This window comes from Sturnus vulgaris, chromosome 18 (assembly GCF_052056855.1).
Source record: "Sturnus vulgaris isolate bStuVul1 chromosome 18, bStuVul1.hap1, whole genome shotgun sequence".
Taxonomy (NCBI): Eukaryota; Metazoa; Chordata; class Aves; order Passeriformes; family Sturnidae; genus Sturnus; species Sturnus vulgaris.
The window spans coordinates 10,793,414-10,820,786 of record NC_142260.1 but is presented as its reverse complement, the minus strand read 5'-3'; the positions used below and the strand labels follow the sequence as shown (position 1 = coordinate 10,820,786).

At 42.0% G+C, this 27,373-nt stretch overlaps 1 protein-coding gene across 1 annotated transcript in view; it reads left to right on the top strand.

Annotated features, from left to right (window-relative positions):
* The window catches only part of KIAA1549L (KIAA1549 like), a 129,260-nt gene that overhangs the window by 65,332 nt on the left and 36,555 nt on the right, over positions 1-27,373 (top strand). The window contains exons 8-14 of the mRNA XM_088175743.1: positions 569-628; positions 2,093-2,244; positions 3,636-3,807; positions 7,022-7,185; positions 13,457-13,647; positions 17,284-17,411; positions 26,583-26,761. Of these exons, the coding sequence (XP_088031869.1) occupies positions 569-628; positions 2,093-2,244; positions 3,636-3,807; positions 7,022-7,185; positions 13,457-13,647; positions 17,284-17,411; positions 26,583-26,761 (1,046 nt within the window). The remainder of the gene's footprint in view (positions 1-568; positions 629-2,092; positions 2,245-3,635; positions 3,808-7,021; positions 7,186-13,456; positions 13,648-17,283; positions 17,412-26,582; positions 26,762-27,373) is intronic.

Genomic DNA, 27,373 nt, shown 5'->3' with positions numbered 1-27,373 from the left:
ACCAGTTTCTCACAGATGCAGACACATACGGTGGTAATGCCTTAAACTGTGCACAGTGAGAGAGCTCCACACTCCAAGGTGTGCTCACAGTTTTTTTAGTCTCCTTTGCAATCCATGTGGAGTCTGACCCTGCTATATTTTCATATTGTTTTAGGCTAAAACTGTGGTCTGGGCTATATAAGGATTAATCACAGAATCATCATGGAGTCTCATCTGGTTTTCTGCAGGGGAGAAAGCAGCAGAGATGAATACAACACCTATTACTAATCCTTCTTGGTTCTGGGCATTCCTGGGCTTCATCCCAGACTCTGTCCCAGTCAGTATTTTGGAACAGGAGATATATATTCTACTTTGTATGGCAGTGCTTCTTCTGTTTGCACTTGGTGTTCCTTTTCAGACAGAAGAGAAATTGTAGCCCTGAAAATGATGCTCTAGATCTCCTCTCGGGCCATAGTTCAATTTTATTTATTTTATTTTATTTTATTGCTGTCTGGGTAGCCAGTTTTGAGATGCATAATGTGTAGGATGTTGGAATCTTATGATGTAATTTAATCTTCTATTTTTAAAGCTTTGGAGTATCCAAACCTTGATGTGTCGGAATCAACTAGAGACTACTGGGTGATAACAGGTACTTTCTAATGTCCTTCCCTCCTCCAGGCACTCCAGGTCATAATTTTTAGTGCTCATTTATATGAACACAGTGGTGCAGTAATTTTACACAGAAATAAGTGGCTGCCCACTGAACCTGCCTTCAGCTGGGCAAACATACTTACAGTCACTGTGGGCATAAGTGATTGCTCATCTTGAACAGTGACATCTCCAATGACCAACACACACCTCAGAATCTGTAGCCCTTTGGTTGAAACAATTCTGAGAGCAGCATTATCTTCTGAGAGTCTTGAGACACAAATAGACTTTTGGTTTTTTTTGGTTTTTTTTAAACCCTGGGATATGGATTTAAATCTGAAATCAAAAGAGGCACGTAGACATAACCCAGGAACAAAGGTTACACCAAGGAACTTTGTTATGATTTGCTGACTGTCTGGGTGCAGGGACTTTTGCATCTTTTACTTGAAGCTCTTAGGCTTCAAAATTCTTCTTTTATCAAGTCATTTCACAGGTGCCACATTTTCATGCATAATAATTTTGACTTCAGAAATGATAACTGGGCAAGAAAGAGACCCTTTCCCTCAGACATCTTTGAGTGATACCAAAGCCTCTCTGGTTGCTGTGTCTGTACCTGGAATTGTTTAATGCTCAGGAAAGCAAGACCAAAGGGCTCTGACATGAAATAGACTTGGTACCAGTTCCATCTTTTCATAAATTTGAAATAAAACACAATTTAATGCAGAGATTATGATCCTCTGAAGGGAGTGGTACAGCTCCTCCCAGTATGGACCCTGTGAACCTGATACTCCATTTCTCACCTCTGTGCACTCGCTGGGATGGATTATTATTGATATTACAATGGAAAATCTGTTTTCAAAAAGATCCTGGTGGTCCCAGAAGACTTTTTTTGAAATAATACTGAAAAAACCGTACATATGTATCAATTGAATCAGCATGTTATATCACTTTTTTTGAACTTTAGAATCCAGTGTCTTTTAAATCTTGCATTCATTTATACTTCAGAAATATTTATTCAGGTTTCAGTGCTCTCAAACAGGATATTTTGTTTGAGGCTGTACAAAATCCAAACTTCAGAGTTCAAATCCTCAGGATAGAAACTGGTTAGCAGGAGCATCTGGCAATAAGCATAAACCCAGCAGCTCTCAAATAGGTTTGAACCTAATTTTTACATTGAAGATCATGGAGTAGATGCTCCCCTGAGCCATTTTGGTAAACTGAAGGCCTAGAAATGGTATTTGGAGATTTTTACTGTCTGAAACATCATTGACATTATCTGAGATGAGCAGTGCAGGGCCTGAGACAGAAGTGTGTTATACCCCCACAGGGAATTACTGAGAGGGGAAAAAAATGTCCAAGAATTTTTCTTCCGAGTTAGCCTGCACCTCCCTGTCCCAAACTGTGCCACTCTGCCTGTCCGTGCCTGGAGGGCTGATATGTGTTTTTTTTTTCTCTGTCCCCGCAGTCATCCAAGGGGTTGACATTGCCCTGCTGGGGCTGAACAACCAGAGCTTTGCCCGGCTGATGGAGCAGCGCCTGGCCCCGCTGTTCATGATGTCCCACCAGCAGGGACGGCGGTTCCGACGCGCCACCACCGTGGGCAGCTACACCGTGCAGGTGCTCCAGGGACCTGGGCTCAAACCTGCCCCGCTCCACTTCCTCTAAAACACACACCTAGCTCCACTTCTGGGCTGGAATTCCCTGTGTTTCTCACGGGTATCAAAGCAGGGAGGGCTGGCGCTGCTGATGGCGCCTTTTTCTGCAGCCAGCCGTGTTGGCACGCCCGTCATCCTCCAGAAATCATCATTAGTTAATCAGGGTTCATAAATATTTTCTCTCTGGTTGCTATGAGGATTGGTACAAAGTACATGTTTTAGCGTATTCAGCAGAATGAAGAGTTCCAAGTTTTTTCTCCATGATAAAAGTTTCCTAGGTAACTCAAAGCCAGAACTTCTCCTTTTTTTATCTTTTTGTTAAAAAAAAAAAAAAAGTAAGCAAAAGAAGCAGCCTTTATTTATATAGGGTTAGTCATCAAATCATGTGGCCCCAGATCACGTTATGAAGTAGAGACTTCAGACTTGAGCAATTTATTAATCATCTTTCTCTTATTTACTGCATTTTACATTCAGTATTTTGAACTGATCATATTTTGTTTTCTCACCAATTAAGCCAACTGATGCTACCAGCAATTAAAAGATTTCTTCTTCCATCTTCAAAGATTAGTTAGTTAAAAAAAAATTAAATTATGTTTTTCAATAATTGTTTGTTGTAAAGTATAAACACAATTTATTACATTTCCCATTTGCCCACACAGTTCTTTGGATTGTTCCACTGAAATAATTTAAAAGAAGGAACACATTTTACTTGCCAAAAGTAAATTTGGTGAAATTTTAGTCCATAACATAATGGAGAAGAATCACAAAACTCCTTTTTCTTCTCATCATTAGAAATGTTTCTCCACTTTCAGGAAAGGTAGAGGTACAATGGAAAAATTCTGCCAGTGTTCTGCAGAATAAAATGGAAAAAGTATGATTCCTTTGTTATCAACCTGGGACTGAAAAAATAATGAGTATGGAAGTGAAATGTGAGGCTGTTTTTCAACTGAAATAAGCCAGTAGAGTTTTCAGTATTAGAACAGATTGTAAGAATTCCCCCTTTACAGAGGACTGTAATGTCCAAAAATTTGATCCTTTCCTCTTTACTGCATGCTTTTCTTAGTGTAGGGTTTTACTTTAGCATTATGTTTAAATATTTTTTAAGAAAAATTTTAGTCAATTCTCTGACTGACTGATTTAATAGCCAGGGCTCTGAAGGGGAGAAGCTCTGATCCTCTGAGAATATTTACATGGAGCTTATGCTTATAGGAGGCCTTGAAGGAGTTCCTTGTGGGAACTGCCTCCAAATAGCTCCTGGCAAGTTTTGCACTGGTATAACACGAAGACACTTTATTTCTCTTTTTCCCTTTATTTATTTATTTATAATTTTCTTTTATTTTATTTCCCTTAAAGATGGTAAAAATTCAACGTATTCCAGGACCCAAGGAGCCAGCTGAACTGACATATTACACTTTATACAACGGGAAGCCTTTGCTGGGCACTGCAGCTGCCAAAATTTTGAGTACAGTTGACTCCCAGAGGATGGCCTTGACCCTGGGCTATGTCATCCAAGTTCAAGCTGACCGTAAGAGTCCTTCTAAAAATTCCATGCTTAATCATTGTTTTATTCCATGAACTGAACACCATGGAAAGTCAGAATTAATTCTGGTGCTGACAAAACCATAATACCACAGACTAATGGTGAGTGGGGCAAAGTCATCACATTCATATAACTTGGCCAAAAAAAGTAAAATGTGGTGGCTATTAAGATGTTCCTTATTTTTGACTTGATCAAAATAGTGTAGATTCTTTCTGTCTCAAAGGGATTATTTTTTTTAATTATAATTTTCACCAAGAAAGCTACATGTTTGTTAAAGATATTGTTTAGACACAAATCAGAAAAGCGAAGTTGAAAAGAGCTACTTGTGCATATGGGCAGCTTTCAGATTCAAGATATGATAGTATCATTCAGAATAACATGGCCAAAAATAATCCATTCTTGTAAAGTAAAGTGTTTTCAAATTTCTCTTTCAGGACCTTCCTCAGTTACTGAGTGATTGTGGACACAGGTTTCTTTCAATTTTTTTTTAGATATTCCTGTATTCTTGGCCCATAGTCATAAACCTGTGGTGAAGCTTGGAGTGTTTTTTCATGCACTTGACAGCTCAGTGTACAAATCCATGCCTTTTGCTAATTGGATTTCTCGCCTTTGCCAAAGTATTTCTTTAGAAAGAATCAAAATTATACAGTGGACTTCTGCACTGGATCTCCTTACTGGTGAAACAGCACATAAAATGGGTGTCCCTGGTGCAATTATATCTGCCTGGAGGAGCAGTGAAATTACTGAAATTGCCGAAATAATGATGGGAAATGGTGACAGGAAAAGAAGAGACCACTGTAATTAGTAATTTATATATCATCCATAAACATAGGATTGAGTAAGAAGACTGAAATATGATATAATTTCCAGAGAATGCACCATGTACTGTGTCTGATCCTTGACTTGATCGTGGTCTGCTACTGACTTTAACTCAGCTGAACCCGAGGATCTCCATTCCATAAATTCCTGCATTTAAATTCCAAGTAATTTTGTTTTCCATGAGAATATTTCTTTACTGTATTTTTTGCTAGAGAAGATATAGATGTAGCAGTTTCCTAGCTCTTTGTGCAGTGATATGATTTATATTTACGAGGGTATTTAGGCAATTATGGAATCTACTGCTCACCAGCTAACTTTGTATTTCCATGGTCTGATAAGGCAGCCTTATTCATCTGTAGATTTTCATACCAGCCACATATGCATAGAACACTGTAAAAAGAGAATATACAGAAACTGAAATTGTGACCTGAGGTATCTGAGATTCTGAAGGTAGAGTATTTGAAATGTAGGAAGTAATTCCATCTTTTTACCTTATTATGGAAAAAAACCAATTTCTTTCCTTTTGGACATGGTTATTTGTAGTCTGTCTTTGTATTGCCACAGAAAATACTTTGTGTGGATTTCATTTTTGCTCCTTATAATTTCTGTGCTAGCAGAATGAAAAGTTCTGTCCCAAAATACTGTAAGAAAAGACACGTACCCTCGGGAGCTCATAGCTGGGTTAGATGAGACAGACAAATAATAACACAAAAAATGGATGTTCCTGTGTTATGAGCCAGAGACTGAGTTACAACAGAATGAAAGGCTTGTTTCAAATTCCACTGAAGTCTTACTGAGTTGAATGAACCGTGGGTTGACTTTAGGTCACATTGGAGTCTGGTAACTGAATTAAAGATGTAAATTAGGACTCCTAAATGCCTATCCTATTAGCCATAAGGTCATCATTTCCTCTGCATCCCTTAGAAGGAATAAATATAATTGTTCAACCATTGTTTGCTGCTTCCACAGCAGCAGTCTATAATTAAAGTCTCTGTTATTGCTTAAAGTTCAGATTCTGTTTCCTTCCCCACAGTCCTTTCATCCCCAGACTAAATGTCAAAGTCAATAATTAAGAATTCTGTGAGTCTGTTGAAAAGTGAACCCTGGAAGTCTCCAACCTGGCCTTTTTGCAGTCTTGTGCTCAAGCTCTGATCCTAATGGTGCTGTTCCTCCATCACCCAACAAACTTCACCTGCTTTGCAAAAAGTTGCAAATCTACAAAGAAAACAGGCTCAGGCTCCAGCCAGGCTTTCAGCTGGGGAACTGGAGAGTTCCTAATGGCTGCTGCAGAACAAGCTGCTTTGCATTTGAAGTCTGATCCTGAGAGATGCTGAGTGCCTCTGACAGCTCATAAGCTCAATGACATTTGAAAGCACCAGTCCCCCAGGAAATGGGAACGGCTGCTTTGTGCTGGTGCTCTCACAACTGCCTGCCCACACCAGCAACCAGTGCCACAGCAAAATAAACAGGGGTAGCATGGGGAAGTCCACTAAATATTCCACTATGGCAAAGTTCAGCATTTTAAGGAGGTTGTCTGGTTGTTTTTCCAGAAAGAAATGAAATGAAATGAGAGAACTGCGAATGTGCCACAGGAGGGTCTCTTATGTGTGAACAAGTTGAAGGATCATACTAAGAGAGATTATTCAGATGAAATGGAATCTAAAATGTTTTTGCATCACTGCATTGCTGAAATGCACCTTTTTCCTGGTGCCATCATTAATGTATCTGCAAGTAGCTCTTTTCAACCTTGTTATTTCCACTCCTTTAGAAATGATGAATTCTTTTTGACCTTAACTATGATAAATTCTTTCTAGAGCACAAGAGAAGCATCTTCTTATTGCCTTATTGATATTGATAATAATTTGAGCTAGCTTCATTGTTTTTTTTAAAAAACTCTGCCAGTTTACTCCTGCTGAGCCAGGCAAGCTTTGACACCATGTATGGACTCTGTGTGTGTTCTTTTAACACACATGCTATGCTACTTTGCTCTAGGCTGGGTTTGTGTTTGAAAAATAGTTAAGGATGCATTACTTACACCTTTTATTTGTTTGTTTATTGTGTAAATGAACCATTGGAGTGATATCTTATATGGCATCCATCTTGACTTTGGAGTGGATGTCTACTTTTGCATATAACCAGGTAACATAAAACTAAGAGAAGAGAGCCCAGGGATTTGTGAACTCAACAGTGCTGCTGATTTTTCCCTTTTTTCCCCTAGTGAAGTAATACAGAAGGTATTGTTTTCATACATCCTTATATAGAAAGCTAGATTACTTACAGTGCTTTTATACTAATTTCTACATGGAGGCCACTGCAGGCTGGGAGCAGCAGGAGCCTTGCCCAGTGAAGCTTACCAATGTTGGTGTGCCTTTTCCTGCAGCTGTGGTGAAGAACCCCCCAAACAACCTGTGGATCATCGCAGCCGTGCTGGCTCCCATCGCTGTGGTCACCGTCATCATCATCATCATCACTGCTGTGCTCTGCAGGAAGAACAAGAACGACTTCAAACCAGACACCATGATGAACCTGCCTCAGAGAGCCAAGGTCAGTGGCCCAGCTCTACATCCAAAAGTGCTGCAGAGGCTGTGACTCTTGGGTAGATGCAGCTGAAGGATGTGTGGAGTTGGAAGGGTTGGACCAGCACATCTCCAAACCCATGGCCTGAGCTGTTCCTGCCTGCTGAACGTGGGAATGTCTGAAGTTTGGCAGCACTTCAGACCTGGCCCTAACCAAGGTTCTCCTCCCAAACTGCTAATCCAGAATAGACATGCTTTGAATTTTTCTTTTCTCCTACTGCTATTTTTTCTTTTAGTTGTTTTGGACTTTCTAATTCATTTATGTGTATTGCTGGTTGGGTTCGTACAATTATGTTTTTCTTAAAGTCCATATCAATTACAAGAATTTTTTTCCCAAATCAAATGCACTTCCAGTTTGATCCTCTGGCAGAAACATGTCACAGAATTCTGTGTCATCTCCATAATGAAAAAGTCTCCCCTCTCAAAGCTTCTGTTCGATGGCTCTTGATCAGGTCCACCCAAAGATAGGAGTTTTTAGCCTATGGAACCTGTGTGTAAGTCAGATTGTTCCTTTGCCCTTTTAGCTGGCTTTGTTCTTCTCCACTGGCATGGGATTGAGATGATGAATTTTTTCTTTGGTTTCTTAATGCTACAGACAGAAGGATTATTGAGATTTCAGCTCTGTTGCTTCTGCTGAAAAATGTATATTGGAAGAAGAGTTGAAGGAAGGCATGATGCATTTGACAGCTCTTTTCTCCTTATCTTAGGTTCGTTGCAGATGGGTGCAGCTGGTGCCAGTTGGAAACCAGACATTTGTATAAAAAATGATCCAGAAAAGACATTTCCATTCTGGTTCCAGTGTGCTTGTCTATTTATCCACTATTATCCATCCAGGGTTAAGACTAGACCTGCAAAAGTGAAACACAATATCACAACCACAGACAAGAATTAATATCACTGCAGTGCTATTTGATGCCCCATGGAAGCCCCTAAAATGCAAATTATACTTTATTAGGGGCTGTTGCAAATGCTAAGCACCATTTGATTCTTGTTATGTACAATCTTGGTCCGAACTAAAGAAAAAAAAAATGACAAAACTTGTTCATTGTTATGAACTGCCCATCATTATGGGATGCTTTCCAGCTGAAGAAAGTTGCTGCTAAAAAAAGAACAACCAAACTACTGCTGGTTGAGGCTAAAGCACAGGAAAAACTTGAAAGTTATTTTCGTATTTTTATTCACTGTTTTCATTCCAAAAAGAAAGACAAAATTGGATTTTTAACATTCCTGAGAAACCAGATTTAATCAGGCTGTGAGATACACGCTCAGGTTAAAACCTGTTCAGTCAGGTCACATTTGCATCAGCCATCAGATGGGAGCTGGATCTGCAATTGCTGGAACAAAACAATTGGTGTCGAGCTGCCAGCACTCACAGCAGAGTCCTTTCAGGAGCTTTTCCTGCAGGCTTGTTCTCCTTGCAGCTGCAGTGCAGAAGGTCCCTTCCAGAGTGCATTTCCCCTTTCCGGTTTATTTTGAGACTCTATAAAATTTAATTTAATTCATTATCTGAAAAGTGATGCGTTTCCAAATGAGAGCTGAATTGCTTTCCATTTAGTTTCACAATGATGGCTCCATCAGGAAGGTTCTGCCAGGTCTAGTTTAGAGTTTAGGCTGGTATATGGTCTGAGGAAGATAAATCCCGCAGGAGACTGGGAATGGACTGGTTTGGTCATTCCTGATTTCAGCATCTTTAATTAAAATAAGGCTAAGAAACATGTTTTGAGAAGATAATGAAAGAAGGTCATTTTGAAAGGAAGAGTTTTATTTTTAATTCCAGTGTTAGGGATAGTGGTAGTTGCTTGAACTGTAATTGCCATATTTCATGCAGTTTGGGAGTACAAACGAGCACATCTCCATGTCACATTTAAAATGAGTCTGTTGTGTTTCACGGCTGGGGAAAGTGCCTGAGACTGCTGATTAATGCTGACTCTGCTCGGAGGGGAGTCACACCGGAGAGATTTGTAGTTTTAGCAGCCCTTTCAGTATTTTGCTTCTGTGCATCCGAGATGTGCTGTAGAATCACCGGAGCAATTCTGCGATGCCTTTTGAACATCCAGCAGCAGGGAGGAGAGGAGGATCCGAGGGCATCCCAGCCTGCTGGGCTCCCCGGTGTGTTTTTTCTCTGTGTTTGGGCTGCAGAAGCCCTGCTCCAAAACGGCTGGCGCTGCATTCCTGCGGGAGGGAGCTGCGGGTCCTGCCGGAACGGAGCGGCCACACCCCGCACCCTGCATCCCTCATCCCTCATCCCACACCCTGCATCCCTCATCCCGCACCCTGCATCCCTCATCCCTCATCCCACACCCTGCATCCCTCATCCCTCATCCCACACCCTGCATCCCTCATCCCTCATCCCGCACCCTGCATCCCTCATCCCTCATCCCACACCCTGCATCCCTCATCCCTCATCCCTCATCCCACACCCTGCATCCCTCATCCCGCACCCTGCATCCCTCATCCCTCATCCCACACCCTGCATCCCTCATCCCGCACCCTGCATCCCTCATCCCTCATCCCACACCCTGCATCCCGCACCCTGCATCCCACACCCTGCATCCCTCATCCCACACCCCGCATCCCGCATCCCTCATCCCGCACCCTGCATCCCTCATCCCACACCCCTCATCCCTCATCCCACACCCCTCATCCCTCATCCCACACCCCTCATCCCGCATCCTGCGGGCGGGACAGCGGGTACAGACACAGCGCCGGGGTAATGACACAGCCAGCATCAAATATCCATCAAATATCCATCAAATATCCATCAAACATCCATCGAATATCCATCAAATACCCATCAAATACCCATCGAATATCCATCAAATATCCATCATCAAATATCCATCAAATATCCATCAAACATCCATCGAATATCCATCAAATACCCATCGAATATCCGTGTGCGGCAGCGGGAGGCGCTGAGGGGATGGAGCAGAGCAGCGGGGCTGCTGCCTCAGCCTGGTAATTAAGGCGTGACTTTTGTGTCGCGGCAGGCTGAAGGGTAAATAAATGAAGTTTGCAGAATGACCTCTCGTACGCAGCGCAGTTTATATCCCAGCATCTCTCCTGGGAATTGTGTTGCTGTTCTGAATTGCCTCAGCAGTCAGGGACATTTGGATGCAGTCGCAGGGAAAAGGAAAATTGAAAAATACCTTTTTTTTTTTCCCCCCAATTTTCTCCCTAGCTGTAAAATGAAAGAAGTATAAATTCAAATGGGTGAAATTCTGATGGGATTTTATTTTAATATTATTTCAATGCTGTTTTTATTTTAAGTACCTGTTTTTGCTTTGAGGTTTTGGATGGATGTTAACTTTTGCTTCCTTTGCTTTCTAATTCACAGCATGCTTTTTAAAAGTCTAGAATCTCATTTGTCCCCTCAACTTTTTTTTTCTTTTTTTTTTTTTTTCCTTTTCTTTTTTTTTTTTTTAGGCCATGAAAGAGTAAGTTTGCAGGTAAAGAGAGATAAGATCTGTAGTCTAAGACCCACAAGCAAAAGCAAGTGCTGCAGGCCACGGGAAAACAAGCCTTATCAGTTTGATAAAGGGCACAGAGAAAAAGTCAGTGAAACTACCTGAATATACAAATAGAGGAGAGGAACTGATTTCTTTTCTTCTTTCTTTCTTTCTTTCTTTCTTTCTTTCTTTCTTTCTTTCTTTCTTTCTTTCTTTCTTTCTTTCTTTCTTTCTTTCTTTCTTTCTTTCTTTCTTTCTTTCTTTCTTTCTTTCTTTCTTTCTTTCTTTCTTTCTTTCTTTCTTTCTTTCTTTCTTTCTTTTTCTCTCTCTCTCTCTTTTCCTTCCTTCCTTCCTTCCTTCCTTCCTTCCTTCCTTCCTTCCTTCCTTCCTTCCTTCCTTCCTTCCTTCCTTCCTTCCTTCCTTCCTTCCTTCCTTCCTTCCTTCCTTCCTTCCTTCCTTCCTTCCTTCCTTCCTTCCTTCCTTCCTTCCTTCCTTCCTTCTCTCTTTCCCTCTCTCTTTCTCTCTTCCTCTCTTCCTTCCTCTTTTATTTTTATCATCTTTAATGTCTTTTTCATGATCATTACAAGGGAAAAGAGTCCCAGAAACAACTCTCTGCACTCAGTCTGCCCTTCAGCAGGCAGAGTGTGTGTATCCATGTGTTTTTTCCAAAGCCATATTAGAATCTCAGTCTTTGTCAGTATTTTGGATCTATTGGACATTACATTTCAGCCGTGCCTGCTCGTGATTTAGCCTTGCCAGTTCCCTCCAGGGGTGGCAGAGCCATCTGCTCCTGTGGGCTTTTACAGAGCAGGGATCCAAGAGCAAATTTTATTTAATGCAATGAGTCTGCTGATGAGGATGACTTTCTCAGCTCTCCTTTTATTGCAGTTTGTTGCTGGACATGGTGGTAAGTAGAACTCTGATTAAAATAATCCTTCATTTTCTTCCTGTGGCAGCACTGACCTGGGACACTGCAGAATTCTTTGGTAATTCTCATGTCCTGCTGTTTCTGGATTGGTTTGTTTTTTGTTTGGAGAGGTTTTTTTTTTATTTATTTGGGGTTTTTAATTTTTTTTTTAATTTTTAAAAAAATAAGAGATAAAGTTGAAACTTATTTTACTTTTTCAAAGGCATGGAGGGAGAAATAACTGATTTATTCACCTCTTCTCTCTTGTTACCTTTTTTCAGAATATCTAGGGGTGTCTTAACTGACACTTAATACTTATAATGAGGTTGAAAAACCTTATTTTAGTTGCCAATATGATTGTGTAGGATGTTGTGCAGTGTTGGTTCCTAGCTTTGTTTGCTGCCTCTGGAGCTCATTTGGTGGCTGTTTTGTGGAACCCTGCTTGCCATGGAGGGGTGATGGTGAATTGGCATTTCTCTGATATATTGCAGGTTCCATGGGGGTGATCTGCTCTCCCTTATCAGCATTAACCTGCTCCTTAATGTGCTGAAGGTTCTTATCAGAGCAATGCTGACGTGTGGAAACACATTAGGAGCCATTAGCCTCAGTCTGAACAGGAGATTGGGAATGCCACGTAAAGAAAAATCATTTTTTTATGTTTCAAAAAGTGAAAAACAGCCCCATTCTTTTCAGACTAAGATCACCTGTGAAATGTGTCTGAATTTAGAGCTGCAGCCCAGATTTAGTAAGGGGCACAACAAGAGAAAATGCTTTTCAGAACTTGTCCTTTTTCTGTGCCAGCAGCCATTTCTTTTCTCCTGCTGATTTTCTTTTGGAAATAAAATATTCAGTGATGACATGACAGGAACCTGGAGTGACTAATCAGTCAAGAACTAATTCCAAAGTATTTCCCAAAGTACGAGTGAGGTTTAAAATCACCACTTTCTCAACTTTGAAGTGTTTTTTTTCCTTTCTTAGCATTTTGTCAATAGTCTTTTTACTTCAGGAAGAGCAACCTTCCTGTTTTTGGTAAGTTAGTTTTATTTAGTGTAGCAGGAACACGTTTTCCAGAGGTGGTCAGGAATTTCTTTGAGTGATTTATTTTTCATTTTTTTCCAACAGATCATGGGGGTCAGTTTGGTTTTTTTTTAAATTTTATTTTATTTCCCCCCCTTTTCTTTTCCTTCCAATTGAAAATGCAGTTTGGAAAGTCAAGTTTTGTCTAAATGTTTAATTTTTCCATGGAGGGAATCCACCTTTCCTTGGCTGCTTTGCCCAGAAGGCAAGTGTTAGTTCTGCTGGGCAAGAACTGCCTTGCTGCAAGGCTCTGGTGAAATGCCACTTCCCAAGAGAAATAAGTGAAGTCAGGAATATCCTTCCCAGTAGGTACCTGGCAAGCCAGGGGAAATATGATTTCACTAATCTGAAAAAGATTCTTTTCTGGAAAATGTTGCCCATGAAACTTTCTGATGTGTGCCATTTTTACTTTGGCTTGACTGGGAATAAATTACTCCCACTCTCTTTGGAAACACAAGGATTTTGTCAGAGAAAGTTTTCTGAATGGTTTTATTTTTTTTTTTTTACCCCTAATTTTTTCTTCCACATCCTCGTTCTGTCACTGTCTGTCAAAGTAAATTCTGGGGTTGTTACAGCAGGGTAAGAAGGGTTAGCCAAGATCAATTTTATACTAACTAATCATGTTTAAAGTGTGTGGAATGGAGGTCTCATCAGAAAATTGGTTTCCTGTTGGGCATTCACATGGTAATCTATGTATTTTTACCTGTCACTTAAGGAACAGTGAAAAGTTTTACATGGAATTTGAGAATTTATACTAAGTCTAATACACACTGGAAATTTCTGTCGTTTCTCCTGGTTTTTTGCAGCCAGTACAAGGCTTTGACTACGCCAAGCAACACTTGGGCCAGCAGGGAGCAGAGGATGAGGTTTTACCTGTGACTCAGGAGACTGTCATCCTTCCACTTCCAGTCAGGGATGCTCCTGCCTCCCAGGAGAGAGAAACCACCCAGGATGGGAGCACCATCAAAACTGCCAAATCCAACGAAACCAGGAAAAGGTAAGGGCTGGATCTGGTGCCTTTCCAGAGGGGTTTAATAGGATCTGTGCTGCTGCTTGCTGTAAGGTTTGGCTCCCAGGCTCTGTGTATGGCAGATGGCTCCTCTCCATGATTTATCCTTGGCACAGCACTGGTCTGTGCTGGATTTCTCTCAAAATAGGAGAGAAAACCAAGTGAAATTTTACAGAGGAGGTGAAGTGGCTTTTATGTCCATGTTGGTGTTGCACAAGAGATGAGCCCAAATGAAATGTGAGACCTGTAGCATGAGCACTGGTAATTCCTCAAGGAAACAAAAAGCAGGTCCTCAGCCACTGTAAATTGCTGTCACTCCAGAACTAGACCCAATGCCTTCACTATAGCAGAAGGGGAAGCCCTGAACACCCACTAAATTATGGAAGATCTCTAGATCCAAAGCATCTATGGCAGGACAAAACTTTTGAAGTGTAAGAATAGACTAGATAATGTCAGTGTCTAGAGTAAAGTGTCCCAGGTTTGCACTCTCTTCATATGATGTCTCTAGGCTTGTAGGATCATGGATTCAAGATCCCCAGGATACTTTATGGCTCCTCTTCTCTGCTGCAGGGTCCAACACCCCCCTAACTCAACTTTATCTACCTTCCTTTAAAATCTTCCACTGGTGGGATGATCACAACCTCCTCCAGCAATCTGTTCTCTCCTGCCTTTCCTGTTAGGAAGTTTTACCTCATGTCTGCCCTCAACCATCAACAGAATAGCTGAAAATTTCTTGTCTCAGTCCTTGCAGGCAAGGAAAGCAGATTATCCCTTTATCCCAGCTGTTTGGCATGCCTTGAGGCCAGTTTTTCCTTGACCCACTCTCCTTGGTATGAAATGAGAATGGAGCTGAGGATGGATACTGAAGGGAAGAGAGGAAAATAAACCTGTTAGGTAAACAGCCTGAACAGAGGCAACTGTTGTTGTGTAGCTCACAGGCATTACACAGCCTGGCCTCCTGAAGGAATTTGATAACATACAAGAAAAGCAGCTGACTAATGCACAGAAATGCTAGAGAAATCCAAGCCTTCCTAGCTGAGTCACCTCATCTTGTCCAACATTTCCCCCTTTGGAATAATGGGAAGGCTTGGAATACTCAGCACGGTGCTGCTGCACACTGTGACAGGGACAGGCTGGAAGGGGAAGGTGTGGGGCTGGAGACCCACACTGCTGCTCCTCTGGGGGGTCATCAGCTGAGGTTTTCCCTGCAGAAAAACAGACAGAAGGGTCCCGAGCTGGTGCCTGGTTTGTCACACTCCTTTGGCTGTGTGGTAAATCACCTGGAATGTGGAAAGAGCTGTCTGCAGGGAGTACCAGTAGAGAAGAGCCAGCTGCAATTGGATATAAACTCTTATTTTGCCATTTAATGCCAGGGAGGTGCTGTCCGTGCTACAAATCATTGAAATGTGAGGGGTAGGTCCTACAGTCCACGTGAAGCAAACAGCACCTGTCCCTTTCAAAGCCTTCCATCCTTTGGAGAAATGACAAATGGAAGATGACTGTGATACCCACAGGCATTGCTGGTGCTGGGCAGGTCAAGTCTTTGCAGGAATTGTTCTTTAAAATGTTTTGAAGCCTCTCCAAAGCCATGTGTAAATACATATAAAAAATGTAAACCAGCCCTGTTAATTAATCCTCTAACCAAAGTGATTAAGCACTTCACTTAGTCCTTTGAGTGAGCACAAAAATCCTCCACTTAATTTGCACCATTTTAAACAAATGCTGATAAACAAACTTGATCCAGGAAAGTTCTCATTATAAAATGTGCTGAACCTTGTGCCCTTCTAAGCAAATAACTAAGAGTTAGTTTTCCCTCCTTCAGGGTGATTATTTGAGTAAGTGAGAACATGTAGAATTTCAGTATTTTTCATTCCCAGGAGCTGTGTCTGGAAATGGAATTTAATGGTTGCTGAAGATGAAGAAATATTTCTTGACCTTTATGTGTTTGCCCTTTCATTCAGGGTATTTTACAGCCTGGAAAAGTCAATTCAAACCAGACAGCCATGAAGTGGCTGGTAACTGATCAGAGTATCTTCTCTGCTATCACCACTGAAAGAAACTTCTCAGTTAATAATATGAGGGCCACTTAAAAAGGATGAATATTTGGATTAGTGTCACCAGAGAAATTGTTGTGCAAGTTATCTATGCTCACTTCTTTTCTGTGTTCCCAAGTTGAGCAGATTTTCTTCAGGTGTTGGTCTGTCCCTGGATGAATTTTTTTTACTGGGCTGGGATTATTAATTTAGCAGTGACAGGTTTATAAGGAGGAATCCTGCTTCTCGAAAATTCTTATTTTCAGTAGAATTTCCCAAGGAAACCCACAGGCTGGAGTGAGCTGAGATGCATGCTGAGTTCTCCTAGACCCCTGTAGCTGGAAAGAGCCTGTCTCAAATTATACATATTTCCACCTAGGCTATCTTCAAAAGGGAATCCCCAAGAATTGTTTTTCTCCTATTTGTCCCTTGCTGTTTTGACCACAGTAAATACTTTCTACTTACACCAGGCAGGGTGGCCAGACCTGAAGGTAAATGAACGTTTCAAGCTGATGGTACAATATTGGCAATGATTTACAGGATGGTTTTGACAGTTGTTTTGTTTTAATACCATTTTCTGGTTATAAAACTGTTGTGACATCAATAGAATTTGATTTGATTCTTTTTCTCTGTAAATGGAAGCCTCTGTGACTAGGCCCATTTTTTTCCTCTAATGTAACCTCTTTACATCTCCCTGTCACTGCCCATGACAACTCAGTGGTAGATTGCAGATAGGTTTGTGAATAACTACACAGGTCCTGTGGAGAGGTTTCATTCCCTTTGTGGCAAGTTTCACATGTAAAAAAATGTGACGGTGCCTGGATGTGGACTAGCACCCAATGTACTATTTTCTACTGTGGTCTGCATTAGGATTTCAGTAACTTGTCCACCCAAAAAGCAGAGAAGCTGTGGTGGGAGCTTGCTGCTCATTTCTGTCCCTGCTCTTTGCTGGGACCGAATGCACAGAGGTTCTGCCCTGCCCTCCCTCCTCACCCTGGGCAGGGACCAGATCAGGACGAGGATATGCAATGGCTGATCAAAACAAACATTTCCTTTGGGCTTTCAGCCAGTGAGGGTGCTGGTTAAACCATGGTATGTGCCAAAAGGAGAAAAGGAGAATTTTCTCATCACTGTGTGTGCATATGTGCAAAGTGAACGAGTGTATTTGCATTGTGGCTGACAACAGCTGACTGCAAATGCAGGCTAAATAATAAAGGAATCAGTTTAGCCATACATCCTCAAACAAAGGTCTACTTTATTTTGTCTGGGTTAATGACACTGAATTGACAATGGGGCTTTTTGTCCTCGGTGGTGGCACTTTTATCATTGTGGGGCTTATGCATGAGGAGCAGCTGCATCCCAAGCCACCGAGATGCCCATGAGCCCTGAACTAATTGAGAAAGTCGTGCTCACCTCCCATCCCTCTGCTCCTCCCTTTGCTGTGCTCTTTGCTGTTTCTATTCCGTCTCCTTCTGGTGCTGAATCAGCCGTGCAAACGCAGTGGTGCAGGCTGGGGACTGAAATGACCTTGGGAGGAGGTTTGGGAGGAGGAACTCACCGTGTCCTGCCTTGTTGCTGTGGTTCCTTGCAGCCGGTCCCCGAGCCAGAGCGGCTCCATCCTCAGCCACGGCTCGGGCAAGCCCAGCTCCGGCCGCAGCTCCCTGCACAAAGTGATGGCCCCGCAGAAAGCGGCGAAAGAAGAAGGGAGGAAGAGGAATGGTGAGAAGTGTTCGCTGTGTCACTGCCATGCCACCCCCACGCGGCCTCCAGGGACCCTGGCACCAGCTTCTGGTGCCCTCAGCAGCCCCTGGGCACTCCGTGTGTGCCTCATCTGTTGGGTTTTCTCCTTCCCCTTTTACCGCTCCCCCAGACCCCATGAAACATCACGGTGTTTGCTCTGGGTGTGGGCCTTTGCAAGTTTTCTTGCTTATTTGTTTTCCCCCCTTTTTTCTTGGAATGTCAGGAAACTAATGAAGATGTGATGCTTCTTGCAGCTTTTTTTGTTGTGCAGATCCCTAAGATATTAATTCCCTCTTCTGCTGCTGCTAAGCTGGCCCAGGTCTGATGAAGATGAATTAATTAGATAAAAATTAATTTGAGAAAGTGTGAAACATGCAGTGTTTTTTCTTTCCTCACATCCTTGGCACACCTGTTTGTCATTAGCACCTGCTGTCAGCTTTTCCTGATGCACCTGGGATGTCACACTGTATGTTTCTTACAAGACCTTACTTGATGGTGGTGACCTTGTGAGAGAAGTACCCAGTCCCCTTTTTTCCTTGCTTTTCTTCTCTCTGCTTTTTTTTTCCTGATAAAGTTATAGCTTTGTTCCCATAGCTATGTTTTCCTTATGGATAGAAAACTGGCTAAGTTTCAAGGGGGTTAATTATTTTTTCACTGTATGAAATTTAGCTCACTTTACAGAACAACAACATTTGTGTTTTCCACAGTTAAAAGCATAATTTATGATGTCATCTTTCTTACACACCCAGGAAAGCCAAGATTCAAGCCAGTGCCAAGTGCTGTTTACATGGGTGGACAAAATAATTTAGTGAAGGTATTTTTTGTTTCGTTAGGTTTTACATCTTCAAAGAAAATTGGTAAGAACTCAGTTTTGTTTGATTTTTAAAAGAATTGACTAGCACTTTTCTTCTGATCTGGGCTGTGGTGCATTTCTAGAACATACACATGCTACCTAAATAAATCTCTGAATGTAGTAGAAGGAAATAGTGACCCTTTATTTTAAATCTTAATTTAAATAGAATCTAGGAGGAGCCTGTGCATGAGACACCTCATCTGCAGAGCCCTCCTAGTAGAGACTTCAGCTCCTTCTGGAGGAGCTCTCTTCACTTGACTGCCATGACACTAAAAAGGGTCACCTGGCCATCTGGCAGAGCTAGGAAAGGGAATAAATGCTTTGTTCCCTGGTAAAGAGAAGGGAAGGTTTTAGCTGTAGGCATATCTTTATTATATGTTTAGGAGTTTCCTCAAACAAACCCTTTCAGAACAGCTTCTGAGAAGGAGGACGTGGTCATGGCAGATGAAATGACCTCCCCTTGTCAGAATTAATGGAGTTCAGCATGTAGTTGTGTAATCCCAGACACTTATTGAAATTGAAATTAAAACCCAAAACCTGGAGGCACCCATTACTTCTCATCTCAGATCCTGCACTTTGCTCCCCCGTGCTGTATTTACCAACACCGCTGTCACCTCTGAAAGTCTGTGCTTTCTGCAGGGTTTTACCTTTCCCAGAGTGTTTAGCACCCACAGAAGGTGTTGTTTTTCCTTCCAGTCTCAGCAGGAAGCTGCTCGTGTCCCAGTTGTTTGCCCGAGCCTGCTCCAGCTCCCCAGCCTGGCTGGTGGCTCCCGCACGCGCGCGCGGCAAAAGCAGCAGCAGATTTTCTCCTCTGAGCAGCAGCATCCTCCAACTGGAATGAATCCCTTGATGGTCACATGTTGGATTTGGGGACTCCAAGTCAGAATGGCTCATTAGTTGCCATAGCTACAGACCAATTTTTAGATTCTATTTCTTGCTGACATTTAGTTACAGGGAGGAATGACAGCACTGGATGTTACCTCAGTACGTAAATTCTGTGTGGCTTGTATCAAAATTGGCTCCACATGCAGTGTGTCAGGGCTGTGAGTGAACAATGTGAAAGCAGCACAGACTGACAGGCTTGGCTTCAGGAGCTGATGCTTTGGAGGATCAGGAGAACTCTTCAGCTGAGCATTATTTTGACAGGAAACACAACATATCTGGAATCTAACAGTGATAATAGTTTGTAAGATAAGGACATGTTTTTTCTTGAAGAGCACTTACTATTATATTAATAGAAAGTTTTCTTTCTAAAAGTTGATGATTTCTACATTCATTTACTTTAGAAAAAAGAAAAATAATTTACTTTTCATTTACTCAACCCACCCCACCCCTTTCTTAAAAAGTGCCCAGTTATGTATGTTAGAGGACTATACAGTGGATGAATCAGCCAACAGAGGTACTGGCAGTTTCTGAGATGGGTTTGTAAGAGAATGTGGAAGAGAAGAACAGGATATGAACAGTTCTGCCCATCATTTATCAGGCCAAACATCATTAATGGAGAAGCCAATGGCTGAACCCACTCAGACCTAGAGAATTAAACCAGCCCACACTGCAGCCTTTCTTTTCACCAGCTCCTAATTGACTAAATGAAGTCAATGAAATTGATGCAGGTTGTTTTTCAACCATTAAGTGCTTGATCTTGCAACCTTCCCATTAATATCTTTGGAAGAGTGTGAGTCCTTGTTTCTTTTTTTGGAGAAAACCAAAAGTTTTGATTTACTATCAATTTTTAATGAAGCATATGACTCCCCAACTTTTGGGCTAAGAACTTGTGTAATTGAGCTCACATTTATACTTAAACCTCATCACCACAAGTGGAGATGTACAAGCAGCATTTCCAAAGAGTCAAACTTCCTTGTGTAAGAAACCTTCCCCAGCTGGACCAATTTCTCATTTTCCAATCATTTGGACATTGTCTTTGAAAACAGATGGAACTGTTCAGAAGTCATTCAGTCAAGGGCCTCACTCCTTTTTAAAATACCAATCTCTAAAACTATTTACTTTGTCCAGGCAAGAGTTGTTTACAGGAGCAAAGTGGTAGGGGAAAAAACTTGTCTGTATTATTGGTTTAGGTAAAATCAAAGGGTTTTTTGGATGTAAGTCAGCCAAGCTTTGATACATTGCCTCCTTTATTCTACAAAAGCGTGGGCCACAAGTTTTCCCTCTGTCTGATGTGGCAGCTCAGCATCAGAGCTGTTTTTCTGAATTTCTGAGCAGTTGTCTATGGTGACTCAAAATAAAGTGAAATATGGCAACAGCAACATTGTCTAGTGGCAGTGATGTAGCAGCTTGGACACAGAGTTAGCTGGGGGAGCTGCTGGATCCCAGCAAACATCCAGCAGCCTTCTTCTGCCTTTTTTGTGCTGGGAAAAGTACAGGTCAGAATGGAAAGGGCTGCTTCCAGAGGGTCATGGCCAGCTGGGACAGAGGTAAAATCCAGTCAGAAAGGAGCCCTGACAGGTGCATTGGAGCACCTGTGTAGATTTGGGAGTGAAATGATTCCCCTTCATGATGGCTGTGTCTTTAAAGGGCTAAGAAATTTGGGTTCCTGGGAAGAATTTGTGGTGTAGAGAAAGGAGCCTAATCCTTTCATCATCCATTCCCCTCATCCTGAAGCATTGTTTTCATTTGCCTTCAAAAGGATGTTAATTAGGGATTTTGTCTGACTTTTCACCTCCTCACAGCAAAATCCTAGGCTTTTTGGAGTGATTTACTACATTTAACCACAGGGGGGTAAAAATCCTCAAGAATAAACAAAATCCACCTGTTTAACTGAAATCCTGTGTGTTGGCACCAGTTGCTATTGAACCTCCCAGAAGTTTGACACAGATTCCCTTTTCTCCTAAGATTTCAGCCTGTGTGACACAGACTAATTCTTCTCCTTACTGTTTCCATTCCTTCCATTCCCCTTTTTTTTGTTGTTTATTTGCTTTAAATAGTGAGAGCACTGTGACCCTGCTAGCATCCTGCTGGTGACTGTGAATCCTTTTTTTCTTCAGACTTACTCTATAATTTTATTTTTTAACCCTTTTTGGTTGCTGTTCTCATGGCAAGAAAATAAAAATACTGCATGCTGTGTTGCTAAGGTGCCTGTTGCAGCAGATCTCTGAGGGATCTGGGATCTGCAAGTGATCACACAATTAAATATTTCTTCCTTCACATTTGCCTTCCCCTCTGGATGACTTTTGCTCTGCCACTAATGGAGTCTGACAGGAGTTTTCATCCAAGCTGTAGTGTAAAGAGCATGGAGATGTTCATGCCCTCAGACCCAGTGCCAGTCTGGGTGGCTGAGATTTTTCACTAGTATGTCAGCACTGAGGAAGGCAAATGTACAGTTTTATTGTGCAAACAGAAAACTATTTCTGCAAAGGTTTTTAAAACTCCTGGGCCACCATATCCTTAAAGAAGCTTCTGTTGTAGGCTCTCATGTCTTCCCTGTCTTTTGTGTGCTCATTATCCATGTCAGTTAAATAATTTTCTTTTAATTAGTGAATGTACCTACTTGTTACAGAAGTGTCAGCCAAGAGAAGGGACTGGTGGATTCACTGGAAACATTATGAAATATGTGATCTCTTTTTGAAAGACTTTGATGTTTAGAAAGATGAGGTAGGTGTGGTTGGAGAAGAAGACATAACCACAGAGAGAGATCCTTGCTCCTGCTTATAAGGACAGGAAACCTTCACAGAAAGGGAACAAAACAAGCAGCTAAGGGACAAGTACTCACCTTGTGCACACAATTTCATTGGAAACCTGCAAATTTGGAGACCTCAAATGACCTGCTCAGGTCCCTGCTTCAGGATCCCAGGCAAAGCCAGGCTGCAACATCACCAAGATTTAGCAGAGTTTACACCCAAGGAAATACTGTCCAGGAAGAACCATGAGCTATTCCCATTAGTGTGTAAGCTGTAAACTCATCCTGAAAATAGAATATTTGTGCTGTTTGTGAGAGGTTTAGCATTGCACAGAGCTGGGTGTAATTGTCAAAGGGTGTGTGTGTACACAGTGTGTTTTTTGTTACACTGCAATATCTTACAGAGGTGCTTCTGTCCAGGATAGGTTCAGATACTAATGTTGGGAAATTTGTATTTTACTTAAAGGCCTATAAACTCCTTCAGAAACAGATAGTTTTTTAATTTTTCAAAGCTCATGTTTGTATCTTTCTGGAGATAGTCATTTGACCAAAGGAATGACTTGGGTGATATAGAAAAAAGTCTATTTTTTTCTTTATATAGAGATTTTCTCTGAAATGAAAATTAGTTCCCCATTATTAAATCAAGTTCAGGAGTCAGGATTTCAGTTTGAAGTACTGATACCTGGGCTTTTTCTTAAGAAGTTATTTTAGGTAGGTGACATTGCTTGCTCTTTTTCCAACTGCAGGTATATTCTATAGGTATGGTTACAATGTTTGCCTTCCCTTAATGTAAAATAAATCTTCAGAAATACTTCATTGATTGATGTAAGGAAAGGCAGAGCACGTCCACCTGCTTGCAGGTGTTTCCCAAGTTTTGGCTTTATGTGTTGTTCACTATTGATGTCATTCTTTGTCTGAGGGCTTCCAAAATCTTTCAAATGGTTGCTTCTGAGCAGGACAGCACAAATCTTTGTTTCAGGTGTCCGGCTAGAAGTTTACCTGATTCGCAGGTAATTTAAATGTCCTTAATTTTATTTATTTTATTTTTAGGTGCAAGTATTTCAGTCCTTTTTTTTCTTCATTCCAGCATATTTTGACGAGGGAGAGGGGAGGAAAGACAAGGAAGAGGGAAAGAGAGAGGAGACAAGGAATCTTCTGTGGCATTCATTGAAATCTTTGGCTGACAAAAGTATCACATTTTTTGACTCTAAATTATTAACGAGATAAAAATAGAATAGTTCACGTGTCTAATTGTCTTTTAGCCGTTCAGAGAGGCAGTCCCACAGCCCCTTTTCCTTTGGGGACCAGCTGGTCCCGGGTGGGCAGCACCACCTGCTGGCATTCCCGGCTGGAATAGCGCAGAGCTGCGTGGGAAGGGGAGGAACAGCATCCCTGGGGCAGGGCTCGTGTGCTGATGGTGGCGTGGGGACAGAGTGGGGACAGAGCTCCAGGGATGCTCCTGCCCCTCCGGGACCCAGGGCCACGACTCTTCACTGCACCTGGCACTGCAATAAATGATTGCTCCGGGTAGATCTTCGTGTGCTGCAGTCACAGAAGGCTTAGGAGGAGTAATTCCACCTCGGTGGATCATGGGGCATGGGATCTCCAGCACGAGGTATCTCAGAGATGGGAAAGTGCTGCTAAGTAGTGATTTAAGTTGGGTTTTGCCCTTTTCTGAGCTTCTGAGTCTCACACAGACAGTGCAGGCAGGGGTAGAACAGCTCCACAATAGTGCTGGGACGCATCCATTTGAAAACAGAAATTTAAAACATCACTTTTAAACCATGCTGCTAACTGTAATAAGCAAGGGTGATTATCGTGAGGGACTATAAAGGATGTGTGGGCAGTTTCCCAAAGTTTCCCAGTTGCTCACCCAGCTGAGATGCTGGGATGGGTGGACTGGCCCAGGGCAGGGATACACAACAGAAACAAACACTCCAGGACTTCTCCAGCGTTTCTCTGAACTTCCTCTGGTTTGTTTTTTGACGTTTGGAGGTTGTTGAGGTTCAGCCATGTCATACAAGGTTGCTGTAAATTCTCTTGGGAGGAGATGGATAGGAGCAAATGATGAAATTCCCAGTGCTTGCTATGGTTCACTGCCAATGCAGATTATAGCAGTGTGCCAGTGGCTGCAGATCACAGGCTCTCCTTATCACTTACCAGTGATAAAGGGGAAGTGGGAAAAAAACCTTACTTTTGTATGATAAATGAACAAATACTAAGGTAAGGTGGAATAAAATTCCAAATTCTAGTCCCATTTGACTCTCATTTCCATGCTGGTAGCACTGCAGTGGGTGCAGGAGTTGTGCTCACCTTTGAGAGGGCTGATACTGAGGGTGCTCTGTGGTGTAAGTGCTCCCCGTGAGAATTACCTGTCATCTGGGGGTTCTGATTCTTTCCACCCTTAATTTTTCTTTCCTTTAATAAGTCCTAGAGGAATTCTGTTTCATTAAGAAAAACTCTTGGTTTTTGCACCTGAAATGAGGTCAGAGGGGGCACCCCGTGCATCTGCAGGTAACTGAGCTCTCTGTGGCTACTGGGTTTCAAAATCCCCCCAGGGAAGAGCATCCACATTTTACCTTTACACTCACTGTAACGTGGATGCCTCCCTGCTCACATGTGCCCAGTGCCCCCCTCGTTCTCTGCTCCTGCTGCTGTGCTGTCCTGCTGGTCCCTGGCACTCTGGGTGGCTGTCACTGAGCCACTCATTCCACTGGGCACACACCTCTGGAGTGTTTGAACAAGCCCAGCAGGGACGGGGACATCCAACACTCACTAAAGCTTCTGTCGTGTTTGGACATTTCTGTGGAGCTGCAGGGACAATATTTAATTGTGACACAGTGATTTAAGCCATCTATTGCTCAAAAGCTCAAGTGGTGCTCGCTCCAGTCACACTGAGCACAGACAGGGATAATGAGTTTACTCTGTGGGTTTGTATTTTATGTTACTGCTGTCAAATATTTCCTTACCAAAATCATTGGCTGTCTAAACTGCTGAGTTTATACAAGTCCATTGTAATTTGTGCAGTGATTAAATATTAAACCAGAGTGTATTTTCAGAGGAAATAAATTTAGAGCAGACCACTTTGTTCTTTAGCAGAGGATCTCTGCTCCTGTCAGTTAGGAGATGGAGCAAGCATTCTTCCCTCTAATAGCATAATTATTCAAAAATGTTTGCAAGGATCTCTTTGTAGAATTTGTGCTCATGCTTTAGTGTCATTCTTTCATTTCAAAATGTGGGTTAGAGTTTTCAGATTCAACAGCTGATGAAGTGATGCAGGGTTGCAAAGAACATTTGGAGGAGAAAGGGCCCAATTGCATGTGGAAGAGTTATCCATTTTTATACAAATCTAAAACTAAAGATGCTTTGCCATGCCGTTTAATTTCAAAGATTTACAGAAGCCTTTTTCTGGCTCTTAAGAAATTTTAATGGTTTAACTTCACAGAGACCTGAGGTACTGCTTGCAAAGCAAAAAATTAACATAAAATTGGATACTATCAATTTCGTAAGCATTTTTAACACACAGTGGAAAATGCTTTTATTTTAATAAATGGTGGTTTTAGTATTAATAAGTTTTGAAAGAGAAACCTACTTATTTTAGCAAATTTTGAGAATGCCTTTGGTTTTCCAGCATAAGACAGAAAAAAATCTAAACTCTTGGGTTTGGTCAGGTGTAGCTACTGATGCCTTGGCACGTGGGCACCTGTGTGTGCATTTCCATGTGAAAGCTAGCAAATCAATCTCAGTCTCATAATCTGAAGGCTGTGAGTTCAATCCTCACATGGGGCACCACTTTATCACTTTTTAATCTTCTTTTCCTCTTCTTGATTGAATTGAATTGCATGAGAGATGGTATTTCGTGTTCTCAAATGTTTGTTAATTCTTATCTATGTTACAGTGAGTGCTACAGCACTTCTAGCCAACAAGCTAAAAATGGTGAAATGGTGATGTATCTCTCTCCTTACAAGGTCTTTTAAGGCCTAACTGTCCAATTAAAAACTAACACCTAAATTATTTTTATTTTTGACACAATGACCAAACACCCATCACCTGCAGTGCAGCATTTTTTATCCAATCACAAAAGTACCACCTATACCCATGAAGGAGAAGGTGAAGAAGAAAGAAACCTCTGTCCCAAAACCTCCATCTTGCCCTCCATATATTACTATATTGTAAAACCCCAAATTCTAAATTTTTCACCCTGTGATATTACACACTTCTATTCAAACTACACACCAGTGATTTCAGTTCTATCATTCAATTTTGGAATCCTTCTCCAAGGCCTCAGGTTAAAAAGTTTTCTTTTGGGGGGGGTCAGTGCCTGACAGCACAGAAAGTTCAAAACTCCCAGGGTTCAGGGTTCCACCAACATCTACTTTAACTTTCACTGTCATTTTCATATAATTTCCTGTGTCATTTTTCTTTTTTTCCGTCTTATTAGCACAGATTGGAAATCAACCTTCTTTGGGGAAGCGACAGATAATCCTTTGAATTCATAATGTTTCCTGTGATCTAATGGGATGTTTGTCCCGGGGTAAAGGTCTCTGCACCTTGAGTGCACCGAGCACATCACTAACCCAAAGCGTGTGCTTGCTGAATTTCCCCTTGAGCATGCAGCAGGAATGTCTGTGTCCTTGTGCTGAGTGGGTTTGCTGTGCTCTAGTGGCCGTGAGTGATGAAGAGGAAGGAGGGATTCTCTTTGACAACGTTGCCAAGTCAGCCGTGGACCCCTTTGACACCTCCTCGGGCTCGGTGCAGCTCATTGCCATCAAACCCGTGGCCCTCCCTGCTGTCCATGCTGCTTCCGAGAGGAGCCAGGAGTCTGCCATCATCAATGGGGAGGTAGGACTGCCTGAGAGTGCCTCCAGCTCCTTCCTTGGCTGCAGACACAGGCTGAACAATCTTAAGCCTGTTAGAGTTGAGGGCAGCTAGGAGCTTCTCACCTTTATGCTATATAAAGTTCCATTAGCACTGTGGGCTCAGAGATCTGAGAATTTAAGATCTGCTCTTTCACAATGCACCTGTGAATGTCTGCAGCCTTGGAAGAGGTGATTTTCTATATTCCTACCCTCCCAGTGTCCCTCTCTCCTATTTAAAAAAGTGAGTCATGAAGGCAGAAAGCAGAATAAGATCTTTTCCTACATGAATTCTGTGGCTGAGTAGGAAAATATGTATAGATCATCTGGGTGCCAAGCTGATCTAGCTCTACTGAGCAATGTATCTCAATCAGAGGGAGAAGGGGTGCAGTGGGACCATGGCCTTGCTCTGCACAGAGGGTGCAATTGTTTTGAAGGAAAAAAGTGGGGTGGCACAAATGTCTGCTCCAGATGCTGGCCAAAAAATCATGCTTTGATTGCAATACTTATGTTTTGATGTAGATTTAATCAAGACCAGTCCATTTACAAAGGACTGAGGCTTTTAGGAAGTTGTTGAACATGATGGGAACAAGCCACA